The 20,557-nt window shown below is 45.1% G+C and overlaps 1 protein-coding gene across 1 annotated transcript; it reads right to left on the bottom strand.

Moving 5' to 3' along the window:
- Positions 1-9,738: 9,738 nt before the first annotated feature.
- Positions 9,739-19,521, bottom strand: LOC129659931 (retinoic acid early transcript 1E-like). Its single transcript, XM_055591446.1, has 6 exons — positions 19,498-19,521; positions 16,569-17,012; positions 14,463-14,685; positions 13,940-14,221; positions 12,959-13,098; positions 9,739-10,530 (listed from the first exon to the last, which is right to left on the bottom strand). Exons 1-5 carry the CDS (start codon positions 19,519-19,521, stop codon positions 12,989-12,991), a joined length of 1,083 nt encoding a protein of 360 aa, XP_055447421.1. The 3' UTR covers positions 9,739-10,530; positions 12,959-12,988.
- Positions 19,522-20,557: the final 1,036 nt, after the last annotated feature.

Genomic DNA, 20,557 nt, shown 5'->3' with positions numbered 1-20,557 from the left:
GAGGCTCACCTTCTGAAGAATCTTCAGGAACTGTACCTCCCACCTCCAATGGCATGTGTGTTTGGCTTGTACCAGCTCAGCCATGTGGGAGAGCCCTTGAGCTGTCAGTTCAGACTTTCTGCCTGGGGACAGAACTTTGGACCCATAGCTCAAGGGACTGTGTTTACAATAATTGCTTCCTCTCAGGCTTAAGGGAGTCAGCAGCCCGGGCTTGAATTCCAGCGCTGTCCTCAAGATAGTCCGTAACCCTGGACAAGTCATTGTGCCCCCTTGGGCCATCATATCTTCAGCCATTCAACAAATATTTCATGTCGCAGCCACTGCTCTGGGCACTTTGGAGACAGAGTGGAGCACACATGAGGGATAAGAAGTCTTAGAATTCAAGTCTGCTCATGGGAGATGCTCAATAAGTGAGTTTTCAAAATCTGGGACAGGGGAACCTTGGGAGAACAATTTAGTTGAAATATCTAATTGAAATATGAATGTTCTTTGACCCAGCAAGTCTCTGCTGATGTATATACCCTAGAGAAATTCACATTTACACAAGGAGAAAGAATGAACAGAAAAGAATTTAAATGCCAGCTCACAAGAGATTCAATTCCTGGTCTGGTTCAATTCCTGGGTGGGGAAGATTCCCTGGAAATGGGATAGGCTACCCACTCTAGTATTCTTGGGCTTCCTTTGTGGCTCAGCTGGTAAAGAATCCGCCTGCAATGTGGAAGACCTGGATTCAATTCCTCAATTGGGAAGATATCTGGAGAAAGGAAAGGAAACCCAATCCAGTATTCTGGCCTGGAGAATTCCATGGACTGTATAGTCCATGGGGTCACAAAGAGTTGGACATGACTGAACGACTTTTACTTTCACAAGATTGAAAATTGCAAGATGTAGTCCTGAATGATTTTGTCATGGATTTCATTGAACCCTGGACCTGTATCCAAACTTATCATTATGAGGAACCGATCCCCCTCTACTTATTTAAGCCACTATGGTTGGGTTGGGTTTTTTTGTTTATTTGTTACACATAACAAACATAACAGGGGTCGGCGAAGAGCCCTTGGAGAAAGGATAGGCTACCCACCCCAGTATTCTTGGGTTTCTCTGGTGGCTCAGAGTAAAGAATCCACCCACAATGCGGGAGACCTGGGTTCGATACTTGGGTTGGGAAGATTCCCTGGAGGAGGGCACCGCAATCCACTCCAATATTCTTGCCTGGAGAATCCCCATGGACAGAGGAGCCTGGCGGACACAGTCCACGGGGTTGCAAAGAATCAGACATGACTAAGTGACTAAGCACAGCATAGTGCATTTAAATAATTTAAAACTAATTACTTTTGGGAAGAAAGGCTTTGATTAATGCTTGATTACAACTCAAGTTGAATAAATAAAACTCCCTTAAAGCATCTGTCTCATTTACCAAAATCATTTATTATAATCTCTTAAACATTTTAAACTCCTTCTATAGACTTAATCATAGTAGATTTTCTGTTTTAGCATTTCATATAATTGACCTGGCAAGTTTATCACCAATTAAGCCAAAATGTTCTCATACATTTAAACAGCTCTTCTAAACCTGATAAATTAAATTGATAAATATAATGAATCTATTTTAATATTGTTAATGAGCTACACTGTAAACTTTCTTATACTTTTCAACATAAAATCATAAGCCTAAATCAATTTCACATTTTAAATTGGAATCATAAGTTTAAAAAAAATTTAATAATAAGAAACATAAGCAAGTGTAAGAGTATCAATATTATCGGTTTGATTTATTTCATCATCTCCATATTGATTCTAAACATTATCAAACTTGGAAAGTCACTTATTCAACAAAGGAACAGATTTTTTACCTCAAGGGAGTCAAAGTTACTTTATCAAGGACTCATGACCACAATATGGTGGAATATCAGATAAACCAAGGGCGCTGAGGAGCCAAAATCAGAAGGAAAGCCAGCTCCCAACCCTTTCTGTGGTTACCATGACAACAGGGGACATCTTCAGAGGGATTTGATTTTAGAAGCTTCATTCCAGTTACCTCTTAGTTATTATTCTTTATTCTTAATTATTAGAGTAGAAGAAAGTTGTCGACTCCACCTCCACCCAAGTTAGCTGGCTTCCTCTATTACATCATTGGCTTCTAGGTTTGCTTGGCTCTCTGCAGACACCGCTAACGTACTTCCAGATTGCTCTAAGGACATTTTAATGGTCTTGAATTGAATCCTGAACATTTGGTTCTGCACCATGATTCTAAAGTCATAAGAATAACTGAGATGTCCATCAACAGATGAATGGATAAGAAAGCTATGGTACATATACACAATGGAGTATTACTCAGCCATTAAAAAGAGTACATTTGAATCAGTTCTAATGAGGTGGATGAAACTTGAGCCTATTATACAGAGTGAAGTAAGCCAGAAAGAAAAACACCAATACAGTATACTAACGCATATATATGGAATTCAGAAAGATGGTAACAATAACCCTGTATACGAGACAGCAAAAGAGACACTGATGTATAGAACAGTCTTATGGACTCTGTGGGAGAGGGAGAGGGTGGGAAGATTTGGGAGAATGGCATTGAAACATGTAAAATATCATGTATGAAACGAGTTGCCAGTCCAGGTTCGATGCGCGATACTGGATGCTAGGGGCTGGGGCACTGGGACGACCCAGAGGGATGGAATGGGGAGGGAGGAGGGTTCAGGATGGGGAACACATGTATACCTGTGGCAGATTCATTTTGATATTTGGCAAAACTAATACAATTATGTAAAGTTTAAAAATAAAATAAACTTTAAAAAAAATAATAACATGAACCATTCCCCTTCCTTGTGACTTTTCAGGAATTCCCCACATGGGATTATAGTATCTCACTTTTCATCAGAACTACCAGTTAACCCACAGGGTGTCTGCCTCTGGCACTGTTCTCTCTGCAGGCTGTGCGTCCTGGATGATATCTGAGTCACCTGAAGGGGGCGCTGATCAGGTCCAACCTCAGATGCATCAGCTGTTCAGTCCACTCCAGCCCAGGGGGTCTGATCTCCTCACCATCCCCACCTCCTGTTCTCTTCATTCATTTCTCTCTAAAAGGCAGAGAAGTTCCTCCTTTTTTGAATGTCTGGCCTTTTGTGTGTGTGTGTGTGTGTGTGTGTGTGAGTGTGAGTGTGTGTGAGTGTCTGTGAAAGTGAGGCCACCACAGAAGAGCTGGGGCAACATTTGTTTTAGACTTTTCATTATTTATAGATCCGTGGGGTTTGAAACATTACAGTTGTTTCCATTTCATGAAATTCATACTTTGGCCACCTGATGGGAAGAGCCAACTCATTGGGAAAGACCCTGATGCTGGGAAAGATTGGGAGCAGGAGAAGGGGGCAACAGAGGATGAGATGGTTGGATGGCATCACCGACTCAATGGACATGAGTTTAAGTAAGCTCCGGGAGACAGTGAAGGACAAGGAAAACTGGATTCTTTACTGTCTGAGCCACCAGGGGAGCCCACTTCTGAGAGAGAAGTTTCTATTTTGTGAGCAGAGTGAGGAATGTTTCGGAAGAAGGGAATTTGAGCTTCCTTCTCAATACATTTATATTAACTTTCTTGGCCTAAATTTATGCTGTATATAAAAGCTGCATCAGACAAGTATCAACCAATTTTAATGTTTACCTTTTGGAAGAGAACCTTTATGCCTTTCACCATCCTAATTCTAATTTTGTCCATTTCTTCAACCTTCCTTTCGCTCCCCACATATTTTGTTGTATCCAACTTTATTTCTTAAGTCTTAAGTAACCTAGATAGCATATTAAAAAGCAGAGACATTACTTTGCCAACAAAGGTCCGTCTAGTCAAGGCTATGGTTTTTCCAATAGTCATGTATGGATATGAGAGTTGGACTGTGAAGAAAGCTGAGTGCCAAAGAATTGATGCTTTTGAACTGTGGTGTTGGAGAAGACTCTTGAGAGTCCCTTGGACTGCAAGGAGATCCAATCAGTCTATTCTGAAGGAGATCAGTCCTGGGTGTTCATTGGAAGGACTGATACTGAAGTTGAAACTCCAATACTTTGGCCACCTCATGCGAAGAGTTGACTCATTGGAAAAGACCCTGATGCTGGGAGGGATTGGGGGCAGGAGGAGAAGGGGATGACAGAGGATGAGATGGCTGGATGGCATCACCGACTTGATGGACGTGAGTCTGAGTGAACTCCGGGAGTTGGTGATGGACAGGGAGGCCTTGCGTGCTGTGATTCATGCGGTTGCAAAGAGTCGGACACGACAGCGACTGAACTGAATTGACTGAGGTCACTTGTTTGAGGAGAAAAGACTTCTAATGCTTGCGTAGCCCCATCTCAGTTCCCTCTCCTTCTGGACACAGGAGGGTGACCTTTCCTGACTCTCTGATGAGGCCATGTGACTTAGTTCCAGCCAGTGGGCTATGGGGGTGAGGAAGTCACTCCTGGGCCAAGGTATGTAATCTCTAGGGTGAATGCCTCCAATTTTCTCTTCTTCCACTGTAATTTTTAATTAAAAATGTTAAAAACGCATGTAAAAAGTAATTACCCAACTGCATATCGAATTGATAGCATTAACTACAACAGAGGGAAAAAAAAAAAAAAAAACATTTCGAGTTCCCAGTGGTGACGTCTGCTGAGAAGCTCTCTGACCTGGTGTAGCTGACACCCTGGGCCACCTTCACCTGGTCTGCAGCTGCCACCTGAGCCCCAGCCAGGCCTCTCATCTGAGGGGAAGGGGTCCCTTACCCACCCTTTTTATCTTTGCCCACCTGGAACCCAAAGCAGGGCTGCCTGAAGACAACAGTGATGTCAACCATCACCATCACATTAAGACACTATCACTTTTAAATGCTGTGTACCAGAGACTACGCCAAACCCCACAAGGTAAAGTATGACTCACCCCATTTTACACATCAGATAAGAGCCTTGATTAAGCAGTTAGCCTAAGACTACCAAGGACTTTTCCCTTTAGATGGCTGGCAGAAGAGGTATATAATAAACCCAGGCTGAGTGATTCTTAAGCTCTTGTGCTCAGCCATTGAACCCATTGCCACCACTGACTCTCGGATGTGACCTGGATGATGATATTGACATATGAGACTGCAGCATCTCCTCCTCTCTCCCCAGCTAACTAAGAAAGGTCTCCCCTCACCTCTCATTGTTAGCTCTTTATTACCAGGATCAGAATAATGTACGGGGGAGAGGCGCAGCGGGGACAGAAGAAACCAGAAAGGCCAGTTGGATTTATAATGGTGAAAAGTGAGAGGAAAAAAATAGTCACAGCGAACAGAAAAGAACAAGGAATACAAGTCTGCGTAGGGTGCGTCTGTGATGAAATGTTGAGATGATTAACAAATGGGTTAATTGCTCAGTGGTATCTGACTCTTTCGACCCCATAGACTATAGCCTCCCAGGCTCCTCTGCCCATGGCATTCTCCAGGCAAGAATACTGGAGTGGGTTGCCATTCCCTTCTCCAGGGGAATCTCCTCAACCAGGGATCAAACCTGGGTCTCTCGCATTGCAAGCAGATTCTTTAACAAATGGGGACAACATATACCTTGGGAGTAGCTGTCTTTACCACATTTAGATTTGCTTCTTTTTTCTGACACTGATTGTCACCATGGTATCTTACTATGTGTCTTCATTGTCTCTTCCCTGAAAAAAGTTTTCCAAGGATGCTTTTCCCTACTATTAAATAGACCTCTATTGAACGAATTTATGGTTACCGGGCTAGTGGGGGAGGAGGATGTGGGGAAAAGATATAGAGTTTGGGATCAACATGTACACACTGCTATATTTAAAACAGATAATCACCTGGGTCCTACATATAGCACAGGAAACTCTGCTCAAAGTTATGTGGCAGCCCGGATGGGTAGGGAGTTCGGGAGAGAATGGATACATGTGTATCTATGGCTAAGTCCCTTTGCTGTGCATTTGAAACTATCACAACATTGTTAATCAGTTACATGCCAATATAAAATTAAAAGTTAAACAAACAAACAACAAAAAAAGACCTCTGTTTATAGATCTTACTATTAAAGAGATTCCGAAGTCCTATCCTGAAGAAGGAAATGGCAACCCACTCCAGTATTCTTGCCTGGAGAATCCCAGAGACAGAGGAGCCTGGTGGGCTGCTGTCCATGGGGTCACACAGAGTTGGACACGACTGAAGCGACTTAGCATGCATGCATGCAGGAAGTCCTATCCAGAGGCTCCCAGAACCCATCAGATATAGTCAAGTCAACCTCCATCCTCAAAACAGGCTCAAGCTGAGACAGCAGACAGCGTTCTTTCACGTTTTAAGATGATTTAAGGCATTAAGGACAAGACTCTTGAAGGGTGTCATTTTATGGTTTTAATTTTCATAGTCAAATGTGCATAGCACATAGTATTATTAATCAGAGCAGTAATAACATTCATAATAATATCAAGTTCAGTTCAGTTCAGTCATTCAGTCGTGTCCGACTCTTTGCAACCCCATGGACTGCAGCATGCCAGGCTTCCCTGTCCATTACCAACTCCCAGCATTTACTCAAACTCATGTCCATCAGTCGGTGACGCCATCCAACCATCTCATCCTTTGTCGTCCCTTTCTCCTCCCGCCTTCAATCTTTCCCAGCATCAGGGTCTTTTCAAATGAGTCAGTTCTTCGCATCAGATGACCAAGGTACTGGAGTTTCAGCTTCAACATCAGTCCTTCCAATGAACACTCAGGACTGATCTCCTTTAGGATGGACTGGTTGGATCTCTTTGCAGTCCAAGTGACTCTCAAGAGTCTTCTCCAACACCACAGTTCAAAAGCATCAATTCTTCTGTGTTCAGCTTTCTTCATAGTCCAACTCTCACATCCTTACATGACTACTGGAAAAACCATAACCTCGACTAGACAGACCTTTGTTGGCAAAGTAATGTCTCTGCTTTTTAATATGCTGTCTAGGTTAGTCCTAACTATATAATATCAAGAAAAAAAGTGAAGTCGCTCAGTCGGCCCGACTCTGTGACCCCATGGACAGTAGCCTGTACCAATCTCCTCCATCCATGGGATTTTCTAGGCAAGAGTACTAGAGTGGGTTGCCGTTTCCTTCTCCAGGGAATCTTCTCGACTCAGGGATTGAACCCAAATCTCCCACATTGTGGACAGACGCTTTATCATCTGAGCCACCAGGGAAGTAATATCAAGAGCCCTCAGTAAAAGCTAGCACCAGATGTCATATACCCTATGCTAGGAACTATAATGTGAATCATCACACTCGATCAAAATAGTCCTAGGTAAGCACTACACTTATCCTCATTTTACAGATGAAGACAATGAGGCTGAGAAAGATCCAGTTTCACACAGCCACCCAGCTGGGGAGGATTCGAAGGGGAACTTGAATCTGGGCCTGTCTATGGTGAGCTATCCAGATTAAGGATTATGAATAATCCTATCCCCCAAAGAGAAAGCTGGCTGGAGCAGTTCCCAGAGTTGCACCTTGGCAACTCAGTTCAGCATCCATGACAGATTAGGGCTGTGTTTCTGGACGGTGTGATTAGAAGGCAACCAGATCAGCACTTTGCTCAGGTGCTCTAACTCATGTGACTGGACTTCCCCTTCCCTCTCAAGGGACTTTGCACTTGAACAACTGTACCCAGACCCCCACCACTGGTGTGGATTCCTTCTCCACCCCACATCCAGGAGGCAAGTTTCCCCCGTACCATCACCTCTTCAGCAGGATGCACTGAAACTAGCAAAGAACGCCCTGGGTTCAAACAGCTTCAAAACCGAAGAAACGTAAGTTCAGAAATACAACTTCAGTTTCTTTGCATTGTGATACCAATTGTTCTCCTATTGGAACTCAAGAGTATCTTTGTCCTTTTAAAAACAACTGGAAGTACAGTGATTAGGTCTAATAAAGCCACAATGTAGTTAAAACAATGCTCGTTTACAGTAAAGAGTTCAGGACAAGCACCTATCACAGTACTAATAATTGTTTGAAAAAGAATAGAAGCAAAATATAGGAAAGGATGCATTTAGTAAAATGTGTAGATTTGGGGAAAAGAATGTCTAGAGAAAAACAAAAAAGATTTAGATGGAAGATTTTGGACATTCTAAAAGAGACATCTGGCTATTTCAAAGGATTTCAAAGGTCAAAAGCACAGATTCTTATAATAACTAATTCTCTCTCTCTCTCTCTCTCTCTCTCTCTCTATATATATATATATATATATATATATATATATATATATATATAAAGTTTTCTTTCTTTCTTTCTCTTGGCCAAGCCACAAAGCTTGCAGGATCTTAGTTTCCCAACCAGGGATGGAACCCACACCCTCGGCAGTGAAAGCATGGGGCCCTAACCACTGGACTGCCAGGGAATTCCCTCTATGTTTTAAAGAGGAAAAAAAGTCTTCCTTTTCCCTGATACAGATTTGTCGCCAGCCCTGACTCTTATCAGTGACACTACTGATGATCTTATCAATGCACTGTGTGACTCGCATACAAAGTGACATGAGGCAGGAGAGTTTGAGTACAGTTGGTTGCTGAGCAATTATCTGAGCTACCCCGTGCCTGTGTGAGCCGCACCCCGGGAGGGAGACAGCAGTGACGAGTGAGGGGCTGGAGCTGGCAGGGTCCCCCCGCCAGCACCTTGTGACCCCATGGGTTCCAAACAGTGTGACTGCCATCCGGAGAAAAAGGATAAATGCGTTTCATGGAGGAGAGTGGAGAAGAGGGACACAGTTAGTGCCCCCTAGTGTCGGGAAAACAGCGCTCTTTTTTTTTTTTTTTTTTTCAAAATCACGTTTTTATTGATGTATAAGTGATTTCCAATGTTGTGACAGTCTCTGCTATACAGCAAAGTGACTCAGTTTTACACATATATACATTTCATTTTTTAATATTCGTTTCCATTATGGTTTATCCCAGGAGACTGGATATAGTTCCTCACGCTGTACAGTAGGAGTTTGTGTTGGTATTCATTCTAAATGTAATAGTTTGCATCTACCAACCCCAAACTCCCAGTCCATCCCTCTCCCTCCCCATCTCGCCTTGGCAGCCACAAGTCTGATCTCTATAGGTCCATTTCTGTTTTGTACCTAGGTTCAAAACAGCGCTCTTTAAGAAAAAGAAAGCAAGTCCTGATTTGCGTGTCTGCCAATTGCCGTGGTGTACTCCCACTGTCGGCAATTACAAGCTGCAAATGGTTTAATAACTGGCATGAAAAATTCATGAGTATTTAACCATCAGCTTCCACGAGCTGGTGCGAGCCAGCTCCAACACACACTGGGCTGGACAGTGCGACTAACCATTTATATGCCCAGATGGTGGCCTCTTCAACTCACCTGCACAAGCACACACTATTCTGTTCTGTGCTTGTGATGTTTTAAATATATTGAAGGTTACTTACTGAAAACTAGCAGAGTATCCATGAAGCTCAGCAAGAGTTCCTCTTAAAAATAATCCTTGCTTAAAAGCCACCAGAAAGCGTGGGGTGGAAAGCCATTTGATCAGTCTAAATTTAAATTCAGAAATCATCACAGAGCTGAATTCTTGGGATTACACTAAATTTTCTGATAACTCTTTCCTCTATGAATTTTTAAAGAGTTAAAAAAAAATCCCCCATGATTTTTCTGGAACAATTTAGAAAAACATAAAAACCAGGGCATATTCTTTTTTTTTTAATTTAATTTTATTTTTAAACTTTACATAATTGTATTAGTTTTGCCAAATATCAAAATGAATCCACCACAGGTATACATGTGATCCCCATCCTGAACCCTCCTCCCTCCTCCCTCCCCATACCAACCCTCTGGGTCGTCCCAGTGCACCAGCCCCAAGCATCCAGTATCGTGCATCGAACCTGGACTGGCAACTCGTTTCATACATGATATTTTACATGTTTCAATGCCATTCTCCCAAATCTTCCCACCCTCTCCCTCTCCCACAGAGTCCATAAGACTGTTCTATACATCAGTGTCTCTTTTGCTGTCTTGTACACAGGGTTATTGTTACCATCTTTCTAAATTCCATATATATGCATTAGTATACTGTATTGGTGTTTTTCTTTCTGGCTTACAGGGCATATTCTTAATAAATATTTAATGCATTTCCAAAGTGGATAAGAAATGGAAAGGAACATACCTGTTCATCCCTTATTCTGTATGTTCAGCTAATCTCACTAATGGAACCACGCCTTCTCAGACTCAAAGTGCTGGAGAAAGTGGAAAGGTTTCTTGACATACAGAGTGGCCACCCCTGCAGAGTGGAGTGCCAGGGAGATGGGACACCCAGGGAAAGAGGAACCGGAGAGGGGAGCAGGGCATCACCTTCCAGCATCTGCCTGCCTGTGTCCTTCCTACACAGTCACCATGATCTGATCCAGAGTTTTCCGTGCGAGGTTGGGCACCATGGCATCTTTGCTGGGGTACCCCACAGGGAGCAGCATCAGGAGCTTTTCATTGGTGGGGCGGTTCAGAAGCACTCTCAGACGGGGGCCACAGTTGAGAGGCGTGGTGGTGACAGTCACCAGTCCAGCATTCTACAACAGGAGAGAAAAAGAACATACGCTTTAAAGTCAGCAGGCAAAACCCCAGCTCTGCTTGTAGCATGGGCACGTTCTAGTCCCTGTAACACTGTTTCTCCTATAGTTGGGCAGAAGAGAAGCTACCAACGTGGGCAATGGTGTCTTGAATCTTTCCTACCCTCCTCGACCTCCCCAGACCCCATCTCTGAACCAAACAGTGTGAAGCTTCTCAGAGAAGAAAGTACCAGTCTTATTTTTCACTGGTGCTTAAAAAATGGGAATGGTTGTTTCATGGAAAGAAATTTGAGGTATCTAATTGTACCAAGACAGCATATTATAAGTCAGCATACCTAGACAGCGTATTAAAAAGCAGAGACATTACTTTGCCAATAATGATCTGTCTAGTTAAAGCTCTATTTTTTCCAGTAGTCATATATGGATGTGAGAGTTGAAGTATAAAGAAAGCTGAGCACTGAAGAATTGATGCTTTTGAACTGTGGTGTTGGAGAAGACTCTTGAGAGTCCCTTGGACTGCAGGGAGATCCAATCAGTCCATCCTAAAGGAAATCAGTCCTGAATATTCATTGGAAGGACTGATGTTGAAGCTGAAATTCCAATACTTTGGCCACCTGATGTGAAGAGCTGACTCATTTGAAAAGACCCTAATGTTGGGAAAGATTGAAGGCGGGAGGAGAAAGGGACGACAATGGATGAGATGATTGAATGGCATCACCGACGTGATGGACATGAGTTTGAGTAAGCTCTGGAAGTTGGTGATGGACAGGGAAGCCTGGCGTGCTGCAGTCCATGGGGTCACAAAGAGTAGGACATAACTGAGTGACTGAACTGATTCATACCAAAGAAATGGAATAACAAAAGGCAGTTCGTGTGATTATACAACCAACCAGTGGAAGCAGAGCATCACCCCAGCTGAGAATACTTGACGTCCAGTGATGGAGGACCCAGTGGCCAAGAAGTACATTAAGAGGTCGAGGAAATATTCCATCAACCTCTGCCCAGTCCCCTTGAATAATGAACATTCAATAAAAATCGTGTAGCTTCAAGACACTTTTCCAGTTGGCTCTCTCTATCCTCCCCTTGATTTTCCCGATAGATGGTCAATGGTAAGCCTGGGCCAGAAGGAAGTTCTGGAATTGTCTTTGAGAATCAAGCATACCTACAGTTTCTGAGCAATCTGTCCAGACAGGGGCCCCCAGCAGATTCTTTCCTCTCGCACAAGTCTACAAATCACAAAACCCACACAAAACCTACACTCAATTACACTTTAAAGAACGCTAAAGGAGATCCCGGGTCTCCTGCATTGCAGGCAGATGCTTTACCACCTGAGCCACCAGGGAAGCCCTTTAAAGAACGCTGCTGCCGCCGAGTCGCTTCAGTCGTGTCCAACTCTGTGCGACCCCATAGATGGCGGCCTACCAGGCTCCGCCTTCCCTGGGATTCTCCAGGCAAGAACACTGGAGTGGGTTGCCATTTCCTTCTCCAATGCATGAAAGAGAAAAGTGAAAGTGAAGTTGCTCAGTTGTGTCCGACTCTCAGCAACCCCATGGACTGCAGCCTACCAGGCTCCTCCATCCATGGATTGTCCAGGCAACAGTACTGGAGTGGGGTGCCATTGCCGTCTCCGATTAAATCACATAGTATATCCCTAATGCATTATCTTCTTAACAGAACTTAAAAAATGCCAACCCCCGCCCCCCACCCCAATTCCACCCCACATGAAGGCAAGTCTGATGGAAAGAATAGAATTGAAGTCTTGACTGATTGTGAGCAAATATTTGACATTTGCAAATCCTCAAAATGACCAAGTCAATACATCTTAAGGGCCCATCAACAGTCGTGGAAAGTGAAGGAATTCTTAAGCATAATCTTCTTTAGCTTCTTGTTAAACCCCACTCTGAGTAGAAGGTAGTATATTAGATCAACAGCCAGACTGTCATCAAGGGTCAGTTTTTGCCACCCAGAGTTGGTTTAACATTGTACCTTCTCATAGTCCAGGGAGAAACATCCAGATGATGGAATAGCTGTTAGAACCTTGGGGAAAATGTTGAGCTAGATAATGCTATCATCAGAGAACAAAAGGTTTTTTTCATCAAAGGGCTGGGAAAGCCTGAGTAAGATCTCAGGACAACACCCCACCCCACCACATCTACATCTTGTACCCGGGGCCCCCAAAGGAGAAGACACCTGTCTTCATCCCCACTCCCACTGCACTGTCCTGCTGCCCACACCAGCCTCTTCTACCCCAGCAACAGAGTGGTTCCCAACCCTACAGGGAAGTGTGGGGGCCCAAGACAAAGACAGAACATCATCTTGATAAAGATGGGTCCAGTGGACAGGGGTTTGGTGAAACCCGTGGCTCACCTCTCCCAAGTCCTGACCAGAACAAACCTGCCTAGGAGCCAGAGGCTGGCTGGCTTCTCACCTGCTGTGGTCCCTGATTTCTTCATAATATTCATGACGATGAAGCAATTAGAACTAACTGGGTGATGATCAATAGGATAATGGAAGAGACCAATCGGATGGATGCAGACTGGCTGATATCTGCGGCCATTATTAGTGATTCTAAAACGAAAAAGCAAAAACCTTGTCAAATCTAAGAATACACCTTCCTCAGTACCTGCTGTCCTTAGCACATGTTCCCCATATAGTTACTGACTCATGTGAAGCCACTCTTCAGGTCCAGGTATGGAAAGATTAATGGGCTTGTGCTCTGTCTTCGTGGAGCTAATATTTCTCCTGAGTTGTGTTAGTCGCTCAGTCATGTCCAACTCTTTTGCAAGCTCATGGACTATAGCCAACCAGGCTCCTCTGTCGATGGGATTCTCCAGGCAAGAATACTGGAGTGGGTTGCCATTTCCTACTCCAGGGGATCTTCCCAACCCAGGGATCAAACCCAGGTCTCCTGCCTTGCAGGCAGATTCTTTACTGTCTGAGTTACTGAGACAGCAAATGTCCATCTGATTATCTTTCAGGTGGACGTGTTTACTGTGAGGAGTCTTTTTTGAGGAGGACACAATTGAGGGCACTTAATTCTGTCTGGGAAGGGATAAGGGCTTCATTAAGTGACATTGGAGCTGGTTAAAGGATCAGTACGACAAGAGGGAGAGAAGGCCTGGAAACATAATGCATATATAGATTTGGGGACCATCGAGCAGTGCCTGGGGTCTTGGTTAATGAGGAAGGGGGCTCTTGTGCTGAGGGAGGTGGGCTGGGAAAGGAGGATGCTGGCCAGTTCTGTGCTATGCCCATCACTGACTCTCCAGACAGGAAGTCCACCAAGAGATCAGTCACTCCATCCATCCATCATATTTTCAATTACACAAACATATGTGCTCATATCCACACATGAAGGCACTAGACCTTTAAAGAGAGCTGCCACCTCCCCCACATCCCACTCAGTTACCTGTGGGCTCTGGGAGCAGCATCTTCTCCCAGTGTTTCAGGAATTCCCTAAGCCAATAACTACAGTCTCCTGTTGAAATGGTCCTGAAATACTCTGCCAGTTCCTGGTTGTTCTCCCACTCTTCCTTGATGCCTGTGGCTCCAGGATCGATGACTGTCCAGGTTATGCTCATGGTGTCAAGGAGAAGGGCTGTCCGTCCACTGAGACTGAAGTGCAAGGATGCACCAGAGCATTGCTCGGCTTCACGTTGACAACACAGCTTGACCTGCAGGGTGGGAGGACCTGCACCCCCCACACACAATGAATCTTTCTGGACTCTCCACAGTCCATCCTCCCCAGTCACTCAAGTGTGTCTGCACATCTAGGGGCTCGTGATCTTCTGACCATGACCTGCCCCATTTTACCCATCAGGTCCACCGGGTCTCTAAGGCTGGATCCTGTTCAGTCCTTTCACAGGAAACCCCTCCCTGCACGCACTCTTTCTCTTGCTGTCTCCAGCTCCCCACCCCCATCCCATACTTACCCCTCATCTCATTTTTGTCCAGTTTGATGACAGGCAGGACCATCCTGAGCTCTTTTCCTGCTTCTACCAGCGTTTGGCTTATTTCAGTCCACGCTTCCGTGTCGTTTACCTCCTTTCCCAGGAAACCCAAAGGTTTGACCTTGTTGCTGTCACTGTCATATTGGAGGAAAGGCTTTGTGTCCACGGAGCCCTGGACTTGACACCAGGGCTGGCCAGGTCTGGACTAAGATTTGACAGTGAGGTCAAGGCACAGGGAGTGGGCATCTGTGAGAGAAAACCACAGGTATGGCTGGGAGTTTCCTCCTCCAGGGCCTGGTTGCAGAAGGAGGGGTCTCTATCCCAGACCCCCTCCTCTGCTGCATCCTCAGTCCTGCCCCCACCTTTAACTGTCTGAGCTTTAGTTAAACACTTTGATGCCATCGTGGATCTTTTCCGTCCATATGCTATTAGCAGGAAAATTTATCTGATATATGGTGGCTCAGGCAGTAAAGAATCTGCCTGCAATGCAGGAGACCCAGGTTCGATCCCTGGAGAAGGAAATGGCAATCCACTCCAGTATTCTTGCCTGGAGAATGGACAGAGGGGCTACAGAGTCCGTAGGGCGGCAAAGAGTTGGACACACCTAAGTGACTAAGTATGCACATGCCAGCTTGTGAGGCAGCAAAAACAGAAGACAGTGTCTGGTTTCTAGAGACTTAAAATCTATCTGAACAGACAAGACTTTCAACAGAATGGGGAGAAGGATGCCATAGGACACATGTAACATTCACGATGGGTCCCTAGTCATCAGGAAAGTTTTACTGGAGTAGGAGGTGGGACTTGCCAGAAGAGGGAAAGCTGCTACAGGAGCACAGGCCCAGCCACCATGCCTTGGGTGGGGTCCTGGAAGGCAGGGTGTCACCTCCTGGGCAGCCAGTCCAACTAAACCACACCCTTACCATCCTAAGAGCAGGTGGACAGGGGCCCACCAGGGTGGAGCCCCTTCCCTCCCCATTTTCTCATGTCCCCCTCCCCCACCAGAGCCCCAGATCCAGGACACTCACCGCCCAGAGTCTTCCTGGCTTCTATCAGCAGCAGTATCAGCAAAAGATGGCCTGCGGTGTGAGCCAGTGACATTCCTCCCTGCAGTTTTAGGAGAGTGACCGGCAAAAGGTAGCCTGGGGTGCGTCTATACCTCTGTCTACTGGCACCGCCCAAAGTCTTCAGTCCTAGACTGAGGAAGCCCTGTTGAAAAACAAGAAAAATAACACTTATACCCAGGAAGTATTTCTTAAGTTTCAAATGTAATTACTCATTAAAAAAAAAAATAGTCATGACATCACAAAGCCAAATTCACTTTGAATAACTATCCTCCCTCCAAAAAAAGCCCTTTTCTGGTGTGAGCAAGAAAAGCCCACGTTTTGTTGGCTCTTCTGCTCATTCCTTGAACCACTTCCTGCTCTAATCTTTCTTTGACCTCACTTCCTCCCTCACCCCCACCCCACCGCCGCTGCCATCTCCTGCTCAGTTATCCCTTCTTTTCTCCTACATTCACTTTCCATCCTAACCTCTCAAACTTTCTCTGTAATGATTACGATTCACTACATGTTAGTCACTCAGTCGTGTCCGACTCTTTGCGACCCCATGGACTGTAGCCCGCCACGCTACTCTGTGCATGGGATTCTCCAGGCAAGAATACTGAAGTGGGTTGTCATTCCCTTCTGTTAATCAAACTAGCAGCGGCCGACCCCACCAGGTCTGTCATATCGGAGGAGAGTGTACAACAGAATCCAATAGTCCTGTTGGAGCCGAGCTCCAGGACAGCCGGGAATTTATTATCGTTTGCTCACCGGCAAGTGGCAAAGTCCTCCTAGGGCCCTGGAGGAGCGAGCTTACCGCAAAACATTGACGGATTTCCCTGAGTCAAGCAGCAGCGGCCCCCTCCCGCCTTTCCCAGCCCCCTCCCCTGCGCTGCCCGTCTCCAGCACGACATCAGCCGCGCAGGTGGCTCAGCCCCGCGGTCTCCGGGCTGGTGGCTTCGGGGTGGCGAGAGAAGACAGAACATTTGCCGGGGCCCGTCCTGGGTTCGTACTCACCGCCCACTCCTTCTCCGCATCAGGCACCTACGATCGACGGGGTGCGGTCCTCGCCTGCCCGGTCCAGCCAAGGTCGCTTTCGCGCATTTGACACTGTCGAGTTCGCAACCACAAGAGAAATTCCGAAACTCTCCTCGGGGTTTTCAGTTTGAATCGCTCTTTCGAATCTCGGCCCGACGCTTCGTGGCCCCGGCTCGGGGGAAGCTCGGCCGGCGGCGTTCGGAAAGGCGTCGCTGGAGCGGGGACCCCGGGCGGGCGCGGAAGAGGGGCCCCGGGCCGAGGTGCTGCGCTCCGGGGACGGCGCCCCGGGAGGCCCCCCCGGCCGGTGAGTGAGTCTCTGTAAGGAAGTGCCCAGGGTTGCGGGGGTGAAGACGAGGCTCTTTCCAGTTGTCAGTCTGGGCGCCGCCGCGGTGACTTCGGGGACCCAGGACCTGGGACGAGGCCCGGCCAAGGAGCCACGGGCGACCTCTCGGTCCTGCCCGGCCAGTTTCCTGGCGCTCAGGCTCAGCCCCTCTCTTCTCTACCATCCTATCCTGTAAGTTTCCCTGGCCACCTGACCAGCTTCATGGATGGCATTCCTTATAAGGGCAGCTCAGTTAGAACTGGACATGGAACAACAGACTGGTTCCAAATGGGAAAAGGAGTACGTCAAGGCTGTATATTGTCACCCTGCTTATTTAACTTATATGCAGAGTACATCATGAGAAACGCTGGGCCAGAAGAAACACAAGCTGGAATCAAGATTGCCAGGAGAAATAGCAATAAACTCAGATACGCAGATGACACCTACCCTTATGGCAGAAAGTGAAGAAGAACTAAACAGCCTCTTGATGAAAGTGAAAGAGGAGAGGGAAAAAGTTGGCTCAACATTCAGAAAACTAAGATCATGGCATCCAGTCCCATCACTTCATGGCAAATAGATGGGGAAACAATGGCTGACTTTATTTTTCTGGGCTTCAGAATCACTGCAGATGGTGATTGCAGCCATGAAATTCAAAGATGCTTACTTCTTGGAAGGAAAGTTATGACCAACCTAGACAGCATATTAAAAAGCAGAGACATTACTTTGTCAACAGAGGTTCATCTAGTCAAGGCTATGGTTTTTCCAGTGGTCATGTATGGATGTGAGAGTTGGACTGTGAAGAAAGCTGAGCACTGAAGAATTGACGCTTTTGAACTGTGGTGTTGAAGAATACTCTTGAGAGTCCCTTGGACTGCAAGGAGATCCAACCAGTCCATCCTAGCTATCTCCTGAGTATTCATTGGTAGGACTGATGTTGAAGCTGAAACTCCAATCCTTTGGCCACCTGATGCAAAGAGCTGACTCATTTGAAAAGACCCTGATGCTGGGAAAGATTGAGGGCAGAAGGAGAAGGGGACGATGGAGGATGAGATGGCTGGATGGCATCACCGACTCAATGGACGTGGCTTGGGTGGACTCCAGGAATTGGTGATGGACAGGGAGGCCTGGCGTGCTGTGGTTCATGGGGTCACAAAGAATCAGACACAACTGAGTGACTGAACTGAACTAAATTGATGAGCTAAATAAAATACATGGCAGCAGGCCGTTTATTCTTCTGACTGTTTCATTACTCCCACAGCCATTCTAGGTGGTCTGTGATCAAGTCTGCGACAAGTTAGAGGGCGGAGGGCACCACCCCACCTCTAGGAACAGTCCCTCTCTGCTCCTCCCCCACAGTGGTTCCATGTTCATCTTGAACCTCCAGGGTCCAAGGGACACAGTCTTCCCCAGCACCCCTCCCACAGGGAATGTCTGTTGTGTATTGGTTTGATCTGATTTCAAATCCACTTGCTTTTTAGTTAAATGAAGTTGTACTAGTTGTTTATGACTTAAGTGAAATGTTCTAGTCCACTTGTTTATAACAAAAACAAAAAAGTTAGTTTTTCGTGGTAAAGTTATTTTGAGACTAGAATGATGTAAGATGTGACCGAGTGTCATTTCATCCGTTGTGGTTCATAAGCACTTTTTAGATCATCTGCCATGGGTCCTCCCTGGGAGCTTGTCCAGAGAACACACCCATTATGGAGTGTGAGTTCTTTATCTATTCTAGATGTCAGTCACTTACCAGATATATGTGTGCTCGTTCTTGTGTTCATTCGCTCAGTTGTGTTTGACTCTTTGCGACCCTATGGACTGTAGACCGTTAGGCTCCCCTGTCCATGGGGTTTGCCAGGCAAGAAGACTGGAGTGAGTTGCTGTGTCCTCCTCCAGGGAATCTTCCTGATCCGGGATCAAACTTGTGTCTCCTGCGTTGGCAGGAGGATTCTTTACCAATGAGCCACCTGGAAGCCCTACCAGACACATGACTTGCAAATATCTTCTCTCATTTTTTCACTTTCTTCATGGTATCCTTTAAAAAAGCAATTTTTAAAAAAAAATTTGAAAAAGTCTTTTTTTTTTTCTGTTGTCATTTGTGGCAAGTATTGTATTTAAGAAGAGTTTTGTCAAATGCAAAGGCAAAGATTCACTCATCTTTTCTTCTAAGACTTTCATAGTTTTAGCTCTTCAATGTATGTCTATGATCCAATTTGAGTTAATTTTGTATATGGTGTAAGGGGGCAGGTCAACCTCATTCTTTTGCATGTGACTCTCCAGTTGCCCCAGCACCTTTTGCTGAAAACACTCTTCTTTGCCCTTGACTTGAAAATCAATTGACCATTGTCGACTTCAAAAATAGTCACAACGTAAAAGTTGAGAGCTGTGTTTTATTTGGTGGAAATTTTTAAGACATAAATCCCGGAGGTAGCATCTCAAGTAGCCTTGATAGAACTCTTCCAAGAAGGCAGCGGGGAGGACTCGGGTGATGTAGAAGTTTGCAACAAAGGGCAGGTAGTCTGAACATCAAAAGTATTTTTGTGAATTAAAGAAAACCAGATATCTCAAGTTAGGGAATTTAGTGCTTTCCTATATATGGGAAGATGCAAGAGTTTGGGCTTACTGAACTCATTCCTTTCATATGCATCTCGGCTCTCTGAGGCCAATTGTCTGTGTTTTCACCTTCTGAGTTCCTCAGGGCTCCCAGTAGCAAGTGGCTGCAGCCTGATTCCTGCCATATCACACAGGTGTTCTTTTCCCTCCTGAGTACTCTGGAGGGCTGGAATCACTGATGACTGCGACGTCCTTGTTTACTGACATAACAGGAAATATTCCATTTTCCAGTCCTTTCCCTTGGTCAGAAATTCGACCGATATTTGGGAGACATTTCATGACCAATTTTGGTGCCACGGTGCTGGGAGGCTCATCCCAGGTCAGGTGAAGGTTTTCGTTGATATATCGCTCCGGGTGTTAGTTTCTGGATTAGACCCATTGATAGACAATGAAAGATTTTCTGGGTCCTCTGTCTTTTAACCTATTGTGATCCAGGAGATAGTTCCCTTCTTTTCTTTTCCCATACCTAGAGTCACACTATTATAATTATTGATCACATACAGAACTAAATATTTGATTAATTGTTTTAAGTCACGGTTACGTTTGTTGGAAGTCTGGTTATACACTCTGAGACAACAATCTTATAAAACAGAATATAAGTAATGTAGCTATTAATAGAAACATTGACAGAGTCATAGTGTAGTAGAGACACAGGCATAAACAATTTGGAAATGAAAAATAAATTAAAACAAAGATTAGTATCACTAGTTGTAATCAAGTTGTAATAAACCATCAAATCCATAGGAGAGCCAGCTGGAGAATCCAAATTTTGCCAGTATCAGGTAGAGAGAAAAAGTTAAATGTTTCATCTTTGTTTACAAAGGCTTAATATATCAATTTGTGACAGTATCAGAGAAAAAGGTTTACTGGAAAATAGATTCAAGTTAGTATGTTTTCTAAAAAACTTTTAAGTTTTCTTAAAACTTTTCTAAAAGTTATAAATTATATTTATCTATTTAGTCTCATGTACTTAATTCCTATTGATCTGCAGAAATTAGTCAGGTTTTCTATTAGAGTGTGTCATTTATTACCCAATTTAGTGGCATTACCTAAAGGCTCTCAGAAACTTA

Source organism: Bubalus kerabau, chromosome 9, assembly GCF_029407905.1.
Source record: "Bubalus kerabau isolate K-KA32 ecotype Philippines breed swamp buffalo chromosome 9, PCC_UOA_SB_1v2, whole genome shotgun sequence".
Lineage (NCBI taxonomy): Eukaryota > Metazoa > Chordata > Mammalia > Artiodactyla > Bovidae > Bubalus > Bubalus kerabau.
Note: the sequence above shows the minus strand (reverse complement) of the source record. Positions and strands in the feature narration are given on the sequence as shown.